Source organism: Pan paniscus, chromosome 7 (genome assembly GCF_029289425.2).
Source record: "Pan paniscus chromosome 7, NHGRI_mPanPan1-v2.0_pri, whole genome shotgun sequence".
In the NCBI taxonomy this organism is placed as follows: Eukaryota; Metazoa; Chordata; class Mammalia; order Primates; family Hominidae; genus Pan; species Pan paniscus.
This window is the reverse complement of record NC_073256.2, coordinates 57,790,295-57,811,387: the sequence shown is the minus strand read 5'-3', so window position 1 is coordinate 57,811,387 and position 21,093 is coordinate 57,790,295. Positions and strand designations below refer to the sequence as shown.

At 37.5% G+C, this 21,093-nt stretch overlaps 1 protein-coding gene across 7 annotated transcripts in view; it reads right to left on the bottom strand.

The window, feature by feature from the left end:
• ADAM32 (ADAM metallopeptidase domain 32) overlaps positions 1 to 21,093 on the bottom strand; it is a 185,350-nt gene that overhangs the window by 42,033 nt on the left and 122,224 nt on the right. For all 7 annotated transcript variants that reach the window (XM_003830707.6, XM_055116494.2, XM_055116495.3 and 4 more), the window contains 3 exons: positions 19,654 to 19,852; positions 10,766 to 10,874; positions 8,820 to 9,003 (listed from right to left, as the gene is read on the bottom strand). In XM_003830707.6, the coding sequence (XP_003830755.3) occupies positions 8,820 to 9,003; positions 10,766 to 10,874; positions 19,654 to 19,852 (492 nt within the window). The remainder of the gene's footprint in view (positions 1 to 8,819; positions 9,004 to 10,765; positions 10,875 to 19,653; positions 19,853 to 21,093) is intronic.

Sequence of the window (21,093 nt, the reverse complement as noted above, 5' to 3'; positions counted from 1 at the left end):
TAATATCACTAATGGTCTATCCGTTTTGTTTATCTTTTCAAAGAACCAGCTTTTGTTTCATCTATTTTTCCTTTGATTGTTTCCATTTTATTTACCTCTGCTCTGATCTTTGTTACTTATTTTCTTCTGCTGGATTTGGGTTTGGTTTGTTCCTGTTTCTCTAGTTCCTTGAGGTATGACTGTTATGGTTTGGCTGTGTTCCCAGCCAAATTTCATTCTGAATTCCCACATATTGTGAGAGGGAACCAGTGGGAGGTAATTGAATCATGGAGGCAGGTCTTTCCTGTGCTCTTCCTGTGATAGGGAATAAATCTCATGAGATCTGATGGTTTTCTAAAAGGGAGATTCACTGCACAAGCTCTCTTCTCTTGTCTGCTAATATGTACCTTTCACCTTCCACCATGATTGTGAGGCTTTCCCAGCCATGTGGAACTGTAAGTCCATTAAACTTCTTTCTTTTGCAAATTGCCCAGTCTCAGGTATGTCTTTATCAGCAGCATGAAAAAAACTAATACAGTAAATTGGTACCAGTAGAGTGGGGTGCTGCTGAAAAGAAACCCAAAAATGTGAAAGTGACTTTGGAACTGGGTAACAGGCAGAGGTTGGAACAGTTTGGAGGGCTCAGAAGAAAATAGAAACATGTGGGAAAGTTTGGAACATCCTAGAGGCTTGTCAAATGGTTTGGACCAAAATGCTGATAACAATATGAACAACACAATCCAGGCTGAGGTGGTCTCAGATGGAGATCAGGAACTTGTTGGGAACTGGAGCAAATGTGGCTCTTACTATGTTTTAGCAGAGACTGGCAGCATTTTGTCCATGCCCTAGAGATTTGTGGAATTTTGAACTTGAGAGAGATGATTTAGAGTATCTGGTGGAAGAAATTTCTAAGCAGCAAAGCATTCAAGAGGTGACTTGGGTGCTATTAAAGGCATTCAGTTTTAAAAGGGAAACAGATCACAAAAGTTTGGAAAACTTGCAGCCTGATAGCACAATAGAAAAGAAAATCCCACTTGCTGAAAAGAAATTCAAGCCAGCTACAGAAACTTACATGAGTAACGGGGACCCAAATGTTAATCACCGAGACAATGGGGAAATTGTCTCCAGGGCATGTCAGAGGCCTTGGTGGCAGCCTCTCCAGTCAGAGGCCTGGAGGTTTAGGAGGGAAAAAATGACTTTGTGGGCCAGGCCCACGGTCCCTCTGCTGTGTGCAGTTTAGGGACTTGGTGCCCTGCATCCAGCCACTCAAGCTGTGACTGAAAGGGACCAAGGTACAGCTCAGGCTGTGGCTTCAGAGGGTGGAAGCCCAAGCCTTGGCAGCTTCCATGTGTTGTTGAGGCTGTGGATGCACAGAAGCCAAGAGTCAAGATTTGGGAACCTCTGCCTAGATTTCAAAGGATGTATGAGTGTCCAGGCAGAAGTTTGCTGCAGGAGCGGAGCCCTCATGGAGAACCTCTGCTAGAGCAGTGTGGAAGGGAAATGTGAGGTTGGAGCCCCCACACAGAGTCCCTACTGGGGCACTGCCTAGTGTAGTCATGAGAAGAGGGCCACCATCCTCCAGACCCCAGAATGGTAGATCCACCTACAGCTTGCACTGTTTGCCTGGAAAAGCTGCAGACATTCAGTGCCAGCCTGTGAAAGCAGCCAGGAGGCTATACCCTGCAAAGTCACAGGTGCAGAGCTGCTCAAGGCTGTGGGAGCCCACCTCTTGCATCAGCATGACCTGGATGTGAGACATGGAGTCAAAGGAGATCATTTTGGAGCTTTAAGATTTCACTGCCCTGCTGGATTTTGGACTTGCATGGGACCTGTAGCCCCTTTGTTTTGGCCAATTTCTCCCATTTGGAATGGCTGTATTTATCAATACCTATACCCCTATTGTATCTAGGAAGTAACTAACTTGCTTCTGATTTTATAGGTGGAAGGGACTTGCCTTGTCTTGGATAAGATTTTGGATTATAGACTTTTGAGTTTATGTTGAAATGAGTTAAGACTTTGGGGGACTGTTAGGAAGGCATGATTGGTTTTGAAATGTGAGGACATGAGATTTGGGCTGAATGATATGGTTAGGCTCTGCCCCCACCCAAATCTCATCTTGAATTCCCATGTGTTGGAAGGTAATTGAACCATGAGGGCAGATCTTTCCTGTGCTGTTCTTATGACAGTGAATAAGTCTCACAAGATCTGATGGTTTTAAAAAGGGGAGTTTCCCTGCACAAGCTCTCTTCTTCTGTCTGCCTCCATGTGAGACATGCCTTTCACCTTCTGCTATGATTGTGAGGCCTCCCCAACCACATGGAATTTTAAGTTCATTAAACCTCTTTCTTTTGTAAATTGCCCAGTCTCAGGTATGTCTTTATGAGTAACATGAAAGCAGACTAATACAATGACAATGACCTTAGGTTGTCTATTTGTTCTCTTTCAGACTTTTCGATGTAGGCATTTAATGCTATAAACTTTCCTTTTAGCACTGCTTTTGCTGTATCTCAGAGGATTGGATGGGTTGTGTCACTATTATCATTCAGTTCAAAGAAGTTTTTAGTTTCTATTCATTTCACTGTTTACCAAAAGATCATTCAGAAGCAGACTACTTAATTTCCATGTATTTGGATGGTTTTGAGGGTTTCTTTTGGAGTTATTTCCAATTTTATTCCGCTGTGGTCTGAGAGAGTACTTGACATGATTTCAATTTTCTTAAGTTTATTGAGGCTCATCTTGTGGTCTATCATATGATCAGTCTTGGAATATGTTCCATGTGCTGATGAATAGAAATACATATTCTGCATTTTGGGGCAGAATGTTCTGTAAATATCTGTTAAGTCTATTTGTTCTAGGGTATAATTTAAGTACTGTGTTTCTTTGTTGACCTTCTGTCTTGATGACCTGTCCGGTGCTGTCACGAAGTATTGAAATCCCCACTATTATTGTGTTGCCATCTATCTCATTTCTTACGTCTATCAAGAATTGTTTTATAAATTTGGGAGCTCTAGTGTTAGGTGTATATGTATTTAGAATTGTGATTTTTTTTCCTATTGGACTAGTCCCTTTATCATTATATAATGCCCCTCTTTGTCTTTTTTAAGTGTTTTTGCTTTAAAATCTGTTTTGTCTAATATAAGAATAGCTACTCCTGCTCACTTTACATGTCCATTTGCATGTAATATCTTTTTCCACCCCTTTACCTTAAGTTTATGTGAATCCTTATGTGTTAGGTGAGTCTTTTAAAGACAGCAGATACCTGTTTGGTGAATTATTATACATTCTGCCATTCTGAATCTTTTAAGTGAAGAATTTAGGCCATTTATTTTCAATGTTAGTATTGAGATGTGAGGTACTATTCTATTTATCATGCTGGTTGTTGCCTGAATATCTTGATTATTTTTTCATTGTGTTGTTGTTTTTAGAGACCCTGTGAAATTTATGCTTTAAAGAGGTTCTATTTTGGTGTATTTCAAGGTTTTGTTTCAAGATTTAGAACTCTTTTTAGCAGTTTTTGTAGTGCTGGTTTGGTAGTAGCAAATTTTCTCAGCTTTTGTTAGTCTGAAAAAGACTTTATCTTTCCCTCATTTATGAAGCTTAGTTTCACTGCACACAAAATTCCTAGCTGATAATTGTTTTGTTTAAAGAGACTAAAGATAGGATCCCCATCCCTTCTAGCTTGTAGAGTTTCTGCTGAGAAATCTGCTGTTAATCTGATAGGTTTTCCTTTATACGTTACCTGGTGCTTTTGCCCCCAGCTCTTAAGCTTCTTTCCTTCATCTTTACTTTAAATAACCTGATGACCATGTGCCTAGATGATGATCTTCTTGTGATAAATTTTCCAAGTATTCTTCGAGGTTCTTGTATTTGGAAGTCGAGATCTCTAGCAAGGCCAGGGAAGTTCTCCTTGATTATTCCCTCAAATAAGTTTTCCAAACTTTAGGATTTCTATTCTTCCTCAGGAATACAAATTATTCTTAGTTTGGTTATTTAAAATAATCCCAAACTTCATGGAGGCTTTGTTCATTTTTTTATTGTTGTTTTTTTTTTTTTTGTCTGTGTCAGATTGGGTTCATTCCAAAGCCTTGTCTTAAAGCTCTTAAATTCTTCTACTTGTTCAATTCTATTGTTGAAACTTTCCAGTGTATTTTGCATTTCTCTAAGTCTTTTATTTCCATAAGTTGTGATTTCTTTTATTTATGATCTCTATTTCTGTGGAGATTTTTTGTCCATATTCTTTACTTTAAAAAATTTCTTTAGGTAGTTTTTCACCTTTCTCTGGTGCCTCCTTGAGTAGCTTAATAATCAAATTTCTGAATTCTTTTTCTGGCAGTTCAGAAATTTCTCCTTCATTTGGATCCACTGCTGGTAAGCTAGTGTGATCTTTTGGGAGTGTTATAGAACCATGTTTTTGTCATATTACCAGAATTGTTTTTCTGGTTCCTTCTCATTTGGGTAGACTATGTTAGAGGAAAGATCTGGGAATCAATTGCTGCTGTTCAGACTCTTTTGTCCCACAGGGTAATCCCTTGATGTTGTGCTCTATCCCTTCCCTTAGGGATAGGGCTTCCTGAGAGCCAGACCACAGTGATCATTACTGCTCTTCTGGGTCTAGCCACCCAGTGGAGCTACTGGACTTTCAGTTGGTACTTGGGAATGTTTGCAAAGAATCCTGTGATGTGGTCCATCTTTAGGTCTCTCAGCCATTGATACTAGCACCTGCTCTGGTGGAAGTAGCAGGGGAGTGAAGTAGATTCTGTGAGAGTCCTTGGTTATAGTCTTGTTTAGTGCACTGGTTTCCTTCAAGACTGGTTATGCTAGCAATGAAGTTGTTATGTGGACAGACTCAGGACCTCTGGTTAGCCAGAATGTTGTAGGCAGTGGAATTAGCTGTTGTTTTTTCCTTCCTTGGAGCAGGGTTGTTCTGTTATGAATTGCTGTAATGGCTTGAGTTGGCTGGCCTCCAGTCAAGAGATAGCACTTTCAAGAGAGCATCAGCTGTAGTAGTATAGGGGGAATACAAGCTTGCCCTAAGGTCACCCAGGTAAGTATTCAAGTTTTTCAGGTGATGGGTGGGCCCTAGAGCTCCCATGAGTTACTGTCATTTTTGTCTTCAGCTACCAGGGCAGGTAGAGAAAGACCATCAGATGAGGGCAGAGTTGGGCATGTCTGAGCTCAAACTCTCCTTGGGTAGGGCTTGCTATGGCTGTTGTGGTGGATTGGGGGAGGTGGTTCTCAGGCCAATGGAGTTACCTTCCAAGGGGGATCATGGCTGCCTCTGCTGCTTCATACAGGTCACCAGGGAAGTGGGGGAAAGCCGGCAGTGACAGGTCTCACCCAGCTCCTATGCAGCCAGTAAGGCCAGTGTCACTCCCACCATGCTCCTCAAGCAGACAACACAGCCCAGTGTATATCCAGGCCTCTGGTACACAGGGCTGAGATCTTGCTCCAGGCTACAAGCCTCCCCACTGAGAAAGCAAGCAGAGCTCTCAGGCCTTGCTCCTACCTGCCTGCCATGGCTTCTGTGCTCATATTTGCACTTCTTGTTCACCCCACCACATCTGCCCAGGAAAATTCACACTAAATCGAAATTTTTACAAGGTTGAGCTGGAAGTCTCCTTATCCTTGTGGCCCTTCCCCAATTCCACCGGCTGTCCTCCCCAGGGACTGCTGTCAGATTAAATCAGAAATCGCTTCCCAGGGCTTCCCTGAGAACTGGGAGTGCCTACAAGGCTCTTCCCACTGCTTCTTCTACTTTTATGGTTTGCTCGGCTCTCTAAATTCATTTCAGCTCTAGGTAAGGTTAAATTATTCTCCTGTGATCTGGATTTTCAGGTTCTCCAGTAAGGATGTGTGTCCAGAGCAGACTTTCCCCCACTCACATATTGGGCATTTACAGTTTTATGGGTGTTTCACGAAGTTTGCAGTGGCAAGCTGCTTCTTTCGAAGGGTCTGTGAATTCTTTAAGTTTTCCTGTTATGTTCCTGCAGTGGTTCTTGCAATAAAAGTTCATAATGTGAGTCTCCACACGCTGTCCATCCAAGTGGGAGCTGCAAGTTAGTCCTGCCTCCTATCTGCCATTTTTCTCCCTGTGTCCTCCACAAGTTTTGATAAGTTATATTTTCATTTTCACTTAGTTCAAAATATTTTAATTTTTTTCTTGAGAATTTTTCTTTGACCCATGCGTTATTTAGCCTCAAAGAGTATGGGGATTTTCCAGGTAACCATAATGTAAACTATGAATTTTGGGTGATAATGACGTGTCAATATAAGCTCATCAATTATTACAAATGTACCATGCTGATGTAGGTTATGCACAGTGGTACAGGTTTTGTGGGGGAGTAGGGGATAAAGAGTATATGAATACTTTTTTGTATTTTTCACTCAATTTTTGCTGTGAACCTAAAATGGCACTAAAATGTAAAGTATATTTTTTAAAATAATTTTTTTAATGATTCAGGGCAGAAAAGTGGAGGACATCAATAAAATAAGATTGGCTATTAAATAAATAATTATTATCAAAGAACCACTTTTCATTATAACACCATGAAATCTAACAAGACTATCCCTGAGTACACAGTTCAAAGAATATCTTGTATTAATTGCACATACAAAAGTTTTACATAGTAAAAAATTAACTCCATATAATAATGGCATATATTGTTTTCATAAAATATGAACTATCATTAGAGTCTTATAAGTATTTAATGAAGATAATAGAAATTTTTGTTAAAATGTACCAGAGTTGTCTATCATTATATTATGGAATGTATAAAAAATTCTGACATAATTCTTCTAACTTTAAAGTATAATAATCAGAGGGCTGAAGATATATTCCCAACTCCATTATTTATGGCAATCTCAATTTCCTTAAGTTGCAGTTTTTACACGAGTACAATAATACTTTTTTTAAAAATGTTATTTTAGAAAAAGCAAGTAACATTAGAGATTGTTTTTAGTTTAAAATGAGATGACATATGTGAAAATCATTTCCTGTTAAACATTAAAGCACAGCATAACCTTCTTTAGATAAATGGCATCATAAACCTCTTCTAAATACAAACAATCTAACCCTTTTAAACTTTTAATATGTTGAGTCTTCTCGCTGGTCCTTGGCCATGATGATGTGTCTAACAAGTCTTTTTGGAATATAGTATCTACTGTCTGCCTGGCTCAGTTGAAATTAAGAGAGATTCACCACTGAATAAGGACACTAACTTACAGAAACAATACTAAGAATGTTTCACCATATATAATTTATACTATCATTAAAAACTACCCAGTAAAATTTGTTTTTACACATTATTTCTGAGAAGAATTGTCTGGGTTATTAAAAAGATTATATTCTCATTAAATTACTTATCAAATCATCTCAAAGACTTTATTGGTTGTGTTGCATTTTTTAGGTTTTTTCTTTTCTGCTCCATGACCTAAATATATCCACTGAGCTCCCTGGCCCAAACCTCCATCAAGACAGCACTTATGACTCGAATGCATAAAAATAAATCAATATTAATGAGTCTATATACTTTACCTACAGTAAGCTTTATTTATACTATAAAACCACTAAAAGTGGCTATTGAAATATACATTTCATATCTAAGGATACCAAGGCTTAATAATATTAAATTATTTCTTAAAGATCATCTATCAAGTAAGTGGCAGAGTCAGAATTCAAATCTATGAACATCTATCTTTAAAGCCTACACTTTACACTTTTTATATTTCCCTATGAGCAAAGATCTGGTCAGGAATTAAATAAGATTTTATTTTAATTTCTAAATATTTATTTATTTATTTTATATATCCAAACATTTATTATTTACAGATCCTGGGCAGGGAGAGCACATTGTACCAGGAGGGCAGTCCTCCATCCCCAGGTCACAGGACACAGGAATGAAGAGTCAGACAGAGAGGGGCGGGGGGAAGGAGAGAAAGAAGTAACAGTATACACATATATGGAAGAATAGGGTATGGATTGCTTTAGGTTTGCAGACAAACTCCTGAATGGTCCACTTAAGAAAAGCATGGGGAAAGTTGAGAGCCCAGTCCCCCAGGAAGGAGAAATGCCTTTAAGTTCTTATCTCTGGCTGGCTTGAGCTATTTGGATGTTGTGTTCTACTTCCAATGCCTAAGCAGGAACTTTTGCTGTGTTATTCCCTCTAAATGAGATGTTAAATTTATTTGCTCTATCTTCTCCAGATTTGGGTTGGTTTCAAAGATGACAAATTATAATGATAACAATCGGCAATAACAGCCAAACTGTATTTAGTTATTACTATGTTCTGGGCATTGTGCTAAGCACTTATAATATTATCTCATTTAATCTTCACAATACCCTGTAGAGTAAATGCTATTATTATCCCTACTTTATGTACAGTTGAGATATCTCAGACTAGCTAGATAACTTGCAAAATGTTAAACAATATTTGATTCTATCTAAGCAGCATGATCTAAGTTGTGCTGTTATTCATGGGGCCACAAAGAGATTTATGTTACTAAGTGAGATTTCTTCTTTCTTCTCCCAGAAGAAAAGCAAGTTCCCATGCTATGAGGTTTTTAACTACAATATATTCCCAAGACTCTCTCCCAAGGAAAGCTCCAAATATTTGGAGTTTCCTTGCTCAGAACACTGAAATTCTAATAGGGGGTGGGAGGGGGTGGGGTGCGATGTTCCCATTTCCCTCTTACTATTTCGAGACTAATTTAAGATTATTCATTTTGCCTCCAAACATTTAAGATTACCTAATACTAGAACTAAATTAAAATTTGATACTTAAATAAAAAGATGAAAACAATAAATAAAACTATATTTTTAAAATAGATTTTAAATTATTTACCCTCCCAATATCACACTGAGAGCCATTTTTGACAGCCAGTGGATCTGGAACTGTTCGAGGCAATTTGTAGTCTACAGTTATGCATACAGAATCTCGTACGAAAGCATAAATCACATCACCATTTTCTTGATGGAAAGGCTTTCGAGTAGGGTAGGTACAAACTAATCTTCCACATATAAGATTCCTGAAAACATAAAAAATATATATGATTATTATACATTAGGAATTTATTAGGAATGCTTTGGATTTGCTTTCTGTGATGCAAAAAGAATGGTTTTCCACTTATGGCAATGTACTTACAGAAAACGTTAATGTTTTCACGGTAACAAAGTAAAAAGTAAAAAAGTATAAATCCATTGATCCTAGCTTAACTTTCAAAGGTACTGTCAGAGGCATTTGAACAAGAATGACTCTATCTTGAATAGAGGCTAGGTAAAACAAAGCTAAGACCTACTGGGCTGCATTCCCAGGAGGTTACGGCATTCTTAGTCACAGGATGAGACAGGAGATCGGCATAAGATACAGGTCATAAGCTGATAAAACAGCATTAAGATAAAGAGGCCAGTCAAATTTTACCAAAACCAAGATGGCGATGAAAGTGACCTCTGGTCATCCTCATTGCTCATTATACTCTAATTATAATGCATTAGCATGCTAAAAGATACTCCCACCAGCACCATGACAGTTTACAAATGCCACAGCAACATCAGGAAGTTACCCGATATGGTCTACAAAGGAGAGGAACCCTCAGTTCTGGGAACTGCCCACCCCTTTCCTGGAAAACTCATGAATAAGACACCTCTTGCTTGGCATATAATAAAGAAGTAACAATAAGTATAAGCAGCTGAGCAGTCCATGCTGCTGCTTTGCCTGTTGAGTAGTCATTCTTTTATTCCTTTACTTTCTTAATAAATTTGCTTTCACTTTACTGTATGGATTTGCCTCAAATTCTCTCTTCCACAAGATCCAAGAACCCTCTCTTGGGGTCCGTATTCAGACCCCTTTCTGGTAACAATACTAGCGATCTGTTATTTACTGGGCAGATTATATATTTACTGTCAAATAATCAATTCACTACAGCATTTTATATCACCCCATAGAAAGAAAGAAAGATGAAAAAGTTGTAACCCCTACACTCTAAGGACTTTACGGTCTAATACTCTTACTATGGTTTATGATATTAATATGATTCAAATTCCATTAAAAATGTTACAAGTGAAATAAATCATTACAGAGGTTTAAGATTCTCTTAAAAGCTCTGTGAAGTTTTCCTTAACTGTGAGGTTAGAGGACACATTCTAACTTCACAGTTAAGAAAAACTTCATAGAGGAGACACCATCTGAGTCAAAGCTCACAAATTAGTAAGCTTTCAACAGAAACAGTGAAGTATTTCTAAACAAAAGTAACAGCATAAGCAAGTCAAGGAAGCATACAACTTTATGGTATGTTTATGAGTCTACAAATTCCATGAGTGTATGAGTATGATTTGCTAACTAAGATTTAGCCCAGTGTCTGGCATATAGTAGGGTCCTAAGAGATGTTTTGTAAAAATAAACTCGTGATCAAAATATCAAAAACCTGGCTCTTCAGATTCAGGAGGAATTGAACTGCATTTTATAGACACTGAGCAGTCTTCCTCTTAGGCAAGTAACCAAGTGGGATGGAAAGGAAAAATGAGCAGGAAAGGTACAGTGGGTATTATGAATTTCAACTTTGGATTGGATTTAGAAACATAATGGCCATTCACGTATAAATGTTTAGAAATAAGATGAAATTTTAGCCTGCAGCACAAAAGAGGTGTCAGGGCTGGGGATTTTGATTTGAGGTTCACTCCTATGCACATGTAATACTTTAAACCACTGGAATGAATGACACAGAAGGGGGCAAAGTTTTCAAAAATCTAATAGAATATAAGAAAAGTATCATTTATATTTGTAGAGCATACCTCCATCCACAGAACACATATTTGTTATTTCTATCCCTACCACAGTTCCCAAATCTGTCTGATTGAGATTGTATTTCTTCATAGCAGGCAAATGGAGCATTTCTTGAACCTGTTAAAGTTAGAAATACATTTGGATTAAAATGTTTATTGGTTTTTCATCTTCCTCCATTTCTTCATATAATATTCCCTTTATCTCTCCATTAATATCTAATTGAAACATTTTTCCTAGTGAGGTTGTAAGGAAAGAATAAAAAGTAAAGTGAAAGGCAATGCCCACTGTTATTGCTCCTTTTGCTTCATTTTCATCAATTTCCATCATAAAAGATAATATAGGTGGAAGGGAGATGGTATAGAAGTGTCAACTAGAAGAGGGCTCTGTGAAAGGAAGCAATAGAGATATAAACCAAGAAAACTATACCATTCTTCTAGATTCTGAGTGTGAACTCATAAAAAACCAAGTCTATAACAAAATCAAGAAAATTTCTTCAATGAGAAGAAACTTCATTGTATCTTCAGGTAGTCTAAATTTAAGGGACCAAAATTAGCAACCTATGTATTTATCTATTTTTTCCTTCATTATATTGGATTTTTTATTTCTCTGTAAAAAATTAGAAAAGAGTCGGCAGCTTAAAACAACACCCATTTATTGTCATGGACTCAGTAGTTAGTTCAGCAAGGCATACAGGTTTTCTCTGCATATTTTCTCTATGCTGAGATCAAAATACTGGCTGGGGCTGCAGTGTCATCTGAGGTTTAAATCCCCTTCAGAGGTCACTGGTTGTTAGTAGTTCAGTTTTTTGCAGTTGTAGGTTTACTAGCTGTCTGCTAGGGATTGCTCTTGGCTCTTAGAAGTTCCTTACAGGTCCTAGTCACATGGCACCTCAGAACACAGCAGCTTTCTTCCTCTAAACCCACAGGAGAATCTTGCTGACATTTCCTGTCTTTTAAGGGCTCACATGATTAGTTCAGGTGCACTCAGAGCGACCTCCCTTTTGATTAACTCAAAACTGACTGATTGTAGACCTTAACTACATCTTCCAAATTCCTTGACCTTTACTATATAAGCTAATCACAGGATTGATATTCAATCATATATTCACTGGTTCTACCCCAACGCAAAGGGAGGGAATTATCCAAGGTTTGTCTACACCAGAAAAATTTTGGGAGTCACTTTAGGATTCTACCTACCACAGTTACCTTCTCCAAAATGAAACTCTCTAAATCTGCTTTATTGACAAAAGTAGATAATAATATATATGTCAATGAATTGTTATGAGAATTAATATTATGGCTATTTAGTCACTCTTAATTCCCATCTAATCCCTCTCCATTCTCTTTCAAGATCAAGAAAGTTTCTCCTGTTTACCTGCACCTTCTATGATACACATTTTTTTCTTTCTGCTGTTCTTTTTTGGTTTTTTGCTTTCCCCTCATCTTATCCCTTTCCACCATCTTTGATATTGGCCCATCACAGGAGATTGTATAGCTTCCATGAGGATAGGCAATGCTAGTTCAGAGTATTCACAATGTTTAACCAGTTCAATAGTGAATGTGAGATACCAGGTTAGGAATGCCAATGCAGGGCTTGTTAAACACTGAGAGATTATCTGGAGAAAGGAATTTGAAAATTCAGTTTAGTTTAGAAAGATAATGTAAAGAATATGTTTGGTCACAAAGCAGTCAGATGAATTCTGCTGAAAGTATAGCTGCCAACCAACTCAATTTTATTAGTCTACGTGTGGCATCTAAAGTTACCAATAACCCCCTCTCATTAATTTCTCCCTTAAACACTCTCTCCCATTAGTATTAGATGATCACTTTCTCTCAGACTTGTCTTGGTTTTCAAAAGTGAAATGAAAATACTAATAAAAAGGGCAGCACTTTGCAAATGTGAAGTCATATGTTAAATATTCCCTATAATCCAGTATATTGACTAAGTTTAGTAAGCAATAGAATTTGCTCTTCCACAGTCCAAATGGTGTAATTAGATCCCCAGTACCCTATTATCGAATGCTTTGATGTGCAGTAGCCTATTATCAAATGCTTTGACGTGCATTAAAATAGTGGATGCACTTCATAGATAGGTGTGCATGGATGGCACCAGGGCAATAAATGTGGGTGTCTGAGATAAATGTGGTCTGAGAGAGTGCTTGACATAATTTCAATTTTATTAAATTTATTGAGGCTCGTTTTATGGCTTATCTTTGGGTCTATCCTGGAGTGAGTTCCATGCATTGTTAAATAGAATGTATATTCTGCAGCTGTTGGATGAAATGTTCTGTATATATCTGTTAAGTCCATTTGTTCCAAGGTATAGTTTAAATCCATTGTTTGTTGACTTTCTGTCTCGATGACTGTCTGGTGCTGTGAGTGGAGCCTTGAAGTCCCCCACTATTATTATGTTGTTGTCTATCTCATTTCTTAGATCTATTAGTAATTGTTTTATAAATTTGGGAACTCCAGTGATAGGTGCATATATGTTTAGGATTGTGATATTTTCCTCTTGGACAAGGCCTTTTACCATTATATAATGTCCCTCTTTGTCTCTTTTAACTGCTGTTGCTTTAAAGTTTGTTTTGTCTGATATAAGAATAGCTACCCCTGCTCGCTTTTGGTGTCCATTTGCATGAAATGCCTTTTTCCACCCCTTTACTTTAAGTGTATATGAGTCCTTATGTGTTAGGTGAGTCTCCTAAAGGCAGCAAATAGTTGATTGATGAGTTTTTATACATTCTGCAGTTCTGTATCTTTTAAGTGGAGCATTTAGGCCATTTACATTCACTGTTAGTATTGAAATGTGAGGTACCATTGAATTCATCATCCTCTTTGTTGCCTGTGTACTTTGGGTTTTTTGTTTTTGCTTTTTAACTTATATTTTTGTTTTATAGGTCCTGTGTGATTTATTCTTTAAAGAGTTTTTGTTTTGATATGTTTCCAGGATCTGCTTCAAGATTTAGAGCTCCTTTTAGCAGTTCTTGTAGTGGTGGCTTGGTAATGGCGAATTCTCTCAGCATTTGTGTGTCTGAAAAGACTGTATCTTTCCTTCACATATGATGCTTAGTTTTACTGGATACAAAATTCTTGGCTGATAATTGTTTTGTCTGAGGAGGCTGAAGATAGGGCCCCAGTCCCTTCTAGCTTGTAGGGTTTCTGCTGAGAAATCTGCTGATAATCTGATAGGTCTTCCTTTTTAGGTTACCTGGTACTTCTGTCTCACAGCTCTTAAGATTCTTTCCTTCATCTTAACTTTGGAAAACCTGATGACAATGTGCCTAGGCAATGATCTTTTTGCAATGAATTTCCCAGGTGTTCCTTGTGCTTCTTGTATTTGGATGTCTAGGTCTCTAGCAAGGCCAGGGAAGTTTTCCTCCATTATTCCCCCAAATATGTTTTCCAAGCTTTTAAAATTCTCTTCTTACTCAGGAGCCCCAATTATTCTTAGGCTTGATCATTTAACAAAATCCCAGACTTCTTGGAGGCTTTGTTCATATTTTCTTATTCTTTTTCCCTTGTCTTTGTTGGATTAGGTGATTTCAAAGACCATATCTTTGAGCTCTGAATTTCTTTCTTCTACTTGTTCAGTTCTATTGCTAAGACTTTCCAGAGGATTTTGCATTTCTAACAGTGTGTCCAAAATTCCCAGAATTTTTTATTGTTTTTTCTTTAAGCTATCTATTTCCTTGAATAATTCTCCCTTCACTTCTTGTATCATTTTTTGGATTTCCTTGCATTCGGCTTCTCCTTTCTCCATTGCCTCCCTGATTAGCTTAATAGCTAACCTCCTGATTTCTTTTTCAGGTAAATCAAGGGTTTCTTCTTGGTTTTAATCCATTGCTCGTGAACTAGTGTGATTTTGGGGGGATGTTAAAGAGCCTTGTTTTGTCATATTACCAGGATTGGTTTTCTGGTTCCTTCTCATTTGAGTAGCCTCCGTCAGAGGGAAGGTCTAGGGCTGAAGGCTTTTGTTCAGATTCTTTTGTCCCATGGGGTGTTCCCTTGATGTAGTACTCTCCCCCTTTTCCTATGGATGTGGCTTCCCATGAGCCGAACTGCAGTGATTGTTGTCTCTCTTCTGGGTCTAGCCATCCAGCGAGTCTACCCAGCTCCAGGCTGGTACTGGTGGGTGTCTGCACAGAGTCTTCTAATATGAACTGTCTAGGGGTCTCTCAGCCATGGATACCAGCGACTGTTCTGGTGGAGGCAGTGGAGGGCGTAATGGACTCCATGAGGGTTCTTAGCTTTGGTGGCTTAATGCCCTATTTTTGTGCTGGTTGGCCTCCTGCCAGGAGGTGGTCCTTTCCAGAGAGCATCAGCTGTGGTAGTATGGAGAGGGACCAGTGGTGGGTGGGGCCCTAGAACTCCCAAGAGCATATGCCCTTTGTCTTCAGTGACCAGAATGGGTAAGGAAGACCATCAGGTGGGGCAGGACTAGGCATGTCTGAGCTCAGACTCTCCTTAGTCGGGTCCTGCTGTGGCTGCTGTGTGGGGTGGGGGTGAGATTCCCAGGTCACTGGAGTTGTGTACCTAGGAGGATTATGGCTGCCTCTGCTGAGTCATGCAGGTTGTCATGGAAGTGGGGGAAAGCTGGCAATCACAGGCCTCAGTCAGCTCCCATGCAAACTGAAGGGCCTGTCTCACTCCCACTGTGCCCCAATTTAACAGCCCCGAGTCTGTTTCCTTCTCCCTGTGAAGTTTTACCCCATGCTCCTCTGGCCGTCCTCCAGATAGATCCCTGTGGTGCCAGGCAGGAATGGTCTGCTTGGGGACCCAGCGAACTCCCAAGGTCTTTCTCCTGCTTCATCTACCCCTGTATTTTGCCCAGCTCTCTAAATTGACTCAGCTCCAGGTAAGGTCGGAAACTTCTCCCTCAAACAGACCTTCAGTCTCTCCAGTGGGGGTGTGTTCAGGAGAGGAGGAAGGGAGGGTCCCCCTTTCCCACTTCCACAGTTGGGGCACTCATGGTATTTGGGGTATCTCCCAGGTCCTGCAGGAGCAGTCCACTTCCTTTAGAGGGTCTGTGGGTCCTCTCAGGATTGTTGGTTTGTTCTTGCAGTTGATTTGGAGCTAAAATTCACAATGTGAGCCACCACACCCTGTCCCTTCCGGAGCTGTAATCTAGTCCTGCCTCCCATCCGCCATGATGATCCATCTCAATTTATAAGTTTTTATGTTGCGTATTCCTTAACAAATTATTATAGTAATAATTATTTCAGTAGTTTTGTCTTTTAACCTTTATACTAGAGACACATCGCCATTTCGGTATTTGGTATTCTGAATTTGACTATATGCTTACTTTTACCAGTGAACGTTATATTTTTATATATTTCCATACTACATATTAGTCTTTTTGTTTACATGGAAGAACTCCCATTGACATTTGTTGTAAGATAGATTGAGTGGCAATGAACTCCTTGAGCTTTTGTTTGTCTTAGAAAGTTTTATCTTTCCTTTATTTCCGAAGAAGAGCTTTGCCAGATAAAGTATTCTTGATTGACTTTTTTTTTTTTCTTTCAGCACGATATCATTCCACTCTCCTCACTGGCAAAGTATCTGCTGAGAAAATCCAACTTACATGTTGGATTATGTTACTTAATCTTTTTTTTTCTCTTGCTTCTTTCAAAATGTCATTATATTTATTGACGGTTTTATTATAATATGTCTTGGTGTAGTCTTGTTCAAATTAAACCTGACTGAAGAATTTTGAGCTTGGTATAATCTTCTTTGGATTAAACCTGACTGAAGGATTTTGAGCTTCCTGTGCCTGCACACTTATATCTTTCCTAAGATTTTGGAAGTTTTCAGTTATTATTATTTTAAATAAGCTTTCTGTCCTTGTCTCTCTTCTCCTTTTTTACCTCTTATAATGAGAATGTTAGCTTTCTTGATGCTGTTTCAAAATCCCATAGTGTTTGTTTCTTCATTCCTTTTTCTTATTTCTCCTCTAGTTGTATATATACAAGTAATCTGTTTGCAAGTTCACAGATCTTTCTTTTGCTTTGTGAATTCTGTTGTTGATATTATCTATTGCATTTTAATGTTATTCATTGTGTTCTTCAGCCCAATAATTTGATTTTTTTTATAAAAATGTATGTTGTTTCTCTGTGTTCTTTTGAAGTTTGCTGAGTATCCTTAGAACAATTATTTTGAATCTTGTTCAGGCAATTTGAAGATCTTTATTTCTCTGGGATCAGTTATTAGAAAATTATTGTGTCATTTAATGGTGATAAGTTTCCCCAGTTTTTCATGTTTCTTATTGTATTGCATTGATACCTTCAAATTCGATGGAGCAGTCACCATTTTGAAATTTTACAGAATGCTTTCACTGATTTAAAAAAAAATCTTACTCTATGGGTGGGAAAAAGGCTGTTAGAAGGGTAGAGTTGGATGGTTCCAGCTTTGGTGAAGACAGAGCAGTGTACCCTCCATGCATTTCTGTCAGCTGAGGTCAACATTAACAAAGATTCCAGGGGGTCCTGAGCAGCTAAAGCTGTGGTATCTGCAGGGGCAGTGAGACTGTTGGGTTTTCAATGGTGAAAGATCCTGGGGCCCTCAATCTCTTTTTCTCCCACCAGGGAGGTCATGGCCCCGGGCAATTTCATTTGGCACAAGGTCTGGTTTGAGGGCATTCCCTCACTGATGTCTGATGCACAGTGACCATGCAGTAGCCACAGAGCCAGGGTCTGAATCACAAACACACTTGAAGAGACCAAAGGGCACAGGGCAGCAGTGACACTGGTGCCTAGGGTGAAGACAGCCCTGCTTCCACATAAGTAATGATGTATGAAGTAGAGTGGGTGTTTGTGGAGCAGATGGAGAGTCAGCGTCTCAAGCACATGTGGGTGTAGAGCAACAAAAGTTCCTAGGTTCAGTGTGAAGACTCACACATAGCTGCACTGTCTCTGAGACTGAGGTATGAGTGCACACAGTGCAGACAAGAGCCACAGCTCCAGGGTCAGGGGTGTGCACAGGGTTGGGAGGGGTAGTCACTCAAGTCCCAGAGCTATAAAATAGTAGCTGATTCTTGGAGGAAAGGCACATTTGGATCTCATTTTCCATGGAGCCAGAGGCAGGGATGACTATTGGTTACCTCAGTAATAAAAGACGCCTCTGTCCTCTGCAGAGGCCACTGGAGATGACAATGGCACATGCTGAGTGGCTAATACTGATAGCTTCCTCCCTTCTTTGTTCATAACCACCTCCATATATCTCAGATGTGCTGCTGTAATCAGCAATCCTTCTTTACAGTTTTTCCCATTTTTTTCTCTGCCGTGCTGAAGAGGGTTCTTAGATGGACCTTGGAGCCTTCACAAGACTATTATCCTTCATAAATAGTTTTCTATTTTTTGTTTTTTGTGAGGGGATGAAGACCAGCATCCTAAAAATCTTTTGCACAACAAAGGAAAAAATCAACATAGTGAAAAGCCAACTTTTATAAAATAAGATAAAGTATTTGCAGATCATATATATAATAAGGAATTCATTTCCAAAATATATCAGTAACTCATAAAACTCAGTAGCAAAAAAAAGCCCGATCAAAAATGGAGAAAAGATTGAATAAACATTTCTCCAAAGAATACATACAACTCATCAAGACATATATGAAAAGATGCTCATCACTAATCACAGAATCACAATGAGATACCACTTCACACCTGTTAGAATGATTATTGTCAAAAAGATAAAAGATAACAAATGTTGGTGAAGATGTGGAGAAAAGAAACCCTCATACACTGTCGGTGGGAATATAAGTTGGTACAGCTGCTAAGGAAAACAATATGGAACATCCTTAGAAATCAAAAGTAGAACTACCTTATGATTCACCAATCCCAACTGAGTATAGATTCAAAGGAAATGAATCAATATTGCAAAAGAGATATGTGCACCCCCATGTTTATTGCTACATTATTCACAATAACCAAGATTTGGAAACAACCAGTGTCTATTTGATTGAAAAAGTATAGCACAATCTGATGGAATGAAAGTCAGAGTTTTATTTGTGTTCTGAGTGTAAGAGAAGAAAGTTCACTTTTAGCTTAGGTAAACAGATAAATGTATTAAAAATATGATATATATATGTCTGTGTTTATATAGATATATACATATACACAAACACACAAAATGCAATATTATTCAGTCAGAGTAAGGAGGAAAATCCTGCCATTTGCAATAACACAGATGAACCTGGAGGCCATTATGCTAAGTGAAATAAGCTAGATACAGAGAGGTAAATAACGCATGATCTCACTTATATATACAATCTAAAATTGTCAAACTCAAAAATGCAGAGAGTAGAATGATGGTTGCAAGAGGCTGAGGTAAGGGGAGAAATGGCAAAATGCTAGTCAAGGGGTACAAAATTTCAGTTATGCAAAATAAATAAGTTCAAGAGATGTAATGTACAACAATGTGACTTTAGTAAACGACATTCTATTATATATTTGAAATCTGCAAAAAGGATAGATACAAAAATTCTTTTAAAGGATAAAAAAGAAAATGGTAACTATATGAGATGATGGACATGTTAATCAACTTAACTGTGGCAAATATTTCACAATGTATACATATATCAAAACAAAATCATACACCTAAAAACAGACATACAATTTTTGTCAATTATACGTCAGCAAAGATGGAAAAAATATAAACATTAAAAAGAAGAATTAGTGCGTATATGTTTGCTTATACATATAATAAAATATATATATTCCACATTTTATACTATATAAAACATTCTGCTTATATATATAATAAAATATATATAAACAATATTCCACATTTTATACTATATAAAACATTCCACATTTTATATATATGAAAATATTCCCCATTATCCTGGTAATGTTAATAACAATGTTAAGGGCTATTGAGATGTAACAAAAAGATATTACCTTTTCCAAATACACTCTCACAACGTGCATCGAGATCATGGCAGTCTCCGTCATAACAAATAAACTTATTATTTTTGCATGAAAGTCCATTGATTAAAGTTATGTCAGGACCACATTCTGGTGAGCTTCCATTACAATTTTCAGCGATGTCACATTCGGGATGTGCTTTCGGCCTACATTCAACGCCTGATTGTAAAATCTAAGAGAAATTAGAACATAAAAAATAAAGCATTACAAATAGGATTACTGTTTGTTAATATTTACTTCAAAATTGTGTTAATCATTTTCGCTTTAGTCTATCCATTAATGTATATTAATACTTTTTTGTACAAATTACTTTGCTAATAATATAAAAATATAAATGGAATGTTATTGACTAAAATAGGAGATAAGACATATGTACAAGAAAATGCAAAACAAAAATCTGATGTGATGAAAGCCAAAGTTTTATTTGTAGTCTCAATGTAAGAGAAGAATGTTCACTTTAAGCTTAGGAAATTTATTTCTTTTGGGTGAAAATAATGTAATTTAGTCCATTTCTAAATGAAATATACTTTTTCAAGCCATGGTTTTTAAGTGTGGAATACTTTAAAATTCTATGACAACTGTGAAACATAAAAAACTGCAGAGGGAAACAGAAGTGTTATTAAAAATGCAGTTCAACTATGAGAGTCTTTGGAGAGGAAGGAACCCAACTAGAATCTTTCTCTCAAATCATGGAAATATGTAGACTCTTTCATACATAGAATTGTGGAAATTTACAAAAAGAATCTCAAATAAAACATCTATCTCATAATTCTTAATTGATGACTTCCAGCTGACACTAAAAAGATTACAAAAGTAAGAATGCAATCAGATAATAACATCCTAAGGAAAGAATACATAAAACTGCATCAGTCCAGGACAGTCATGAAGGTAGACTGCATTACGGATAATTCAACAGAGGTATTCTCATATGAGAAACCTGTTAATAATATTTTAGAAGAGCTGAAAAGAAAAACAGAAAACAGGAGTCAATGTCTTCACTGTATAAACTAAAACATAATCTTTAAGTCAAATGATCTTTGAATAATAAGTTCAAAGTTTAAATGTTATGCTACATGTACCATGTGGAAAATGTTACTTCTAGTGAGTTTCATTCCTTATACATTTAAGGAAATCTGCTATATCTTTCATTTACACATAAATAGATACTTATTCACAACCCATAAAAACGTTTTTATTTACAATAATATAAATATTGTATCATGCAAATAAATAATTGTTCCATTCAATAGAGGTCTTCCGTATTGAAGAATCCAATAATATCTCTAAATCAAGGCTTAAAAAAACAGCATCAACTTAGTGAAAATATTGGCATATAGAACACCTAAGAAAAGTTAATAAAAATCAGAAATCTGATTCTGAATTTATTATCTTTCTCTTTATCTGAAAAGTAAT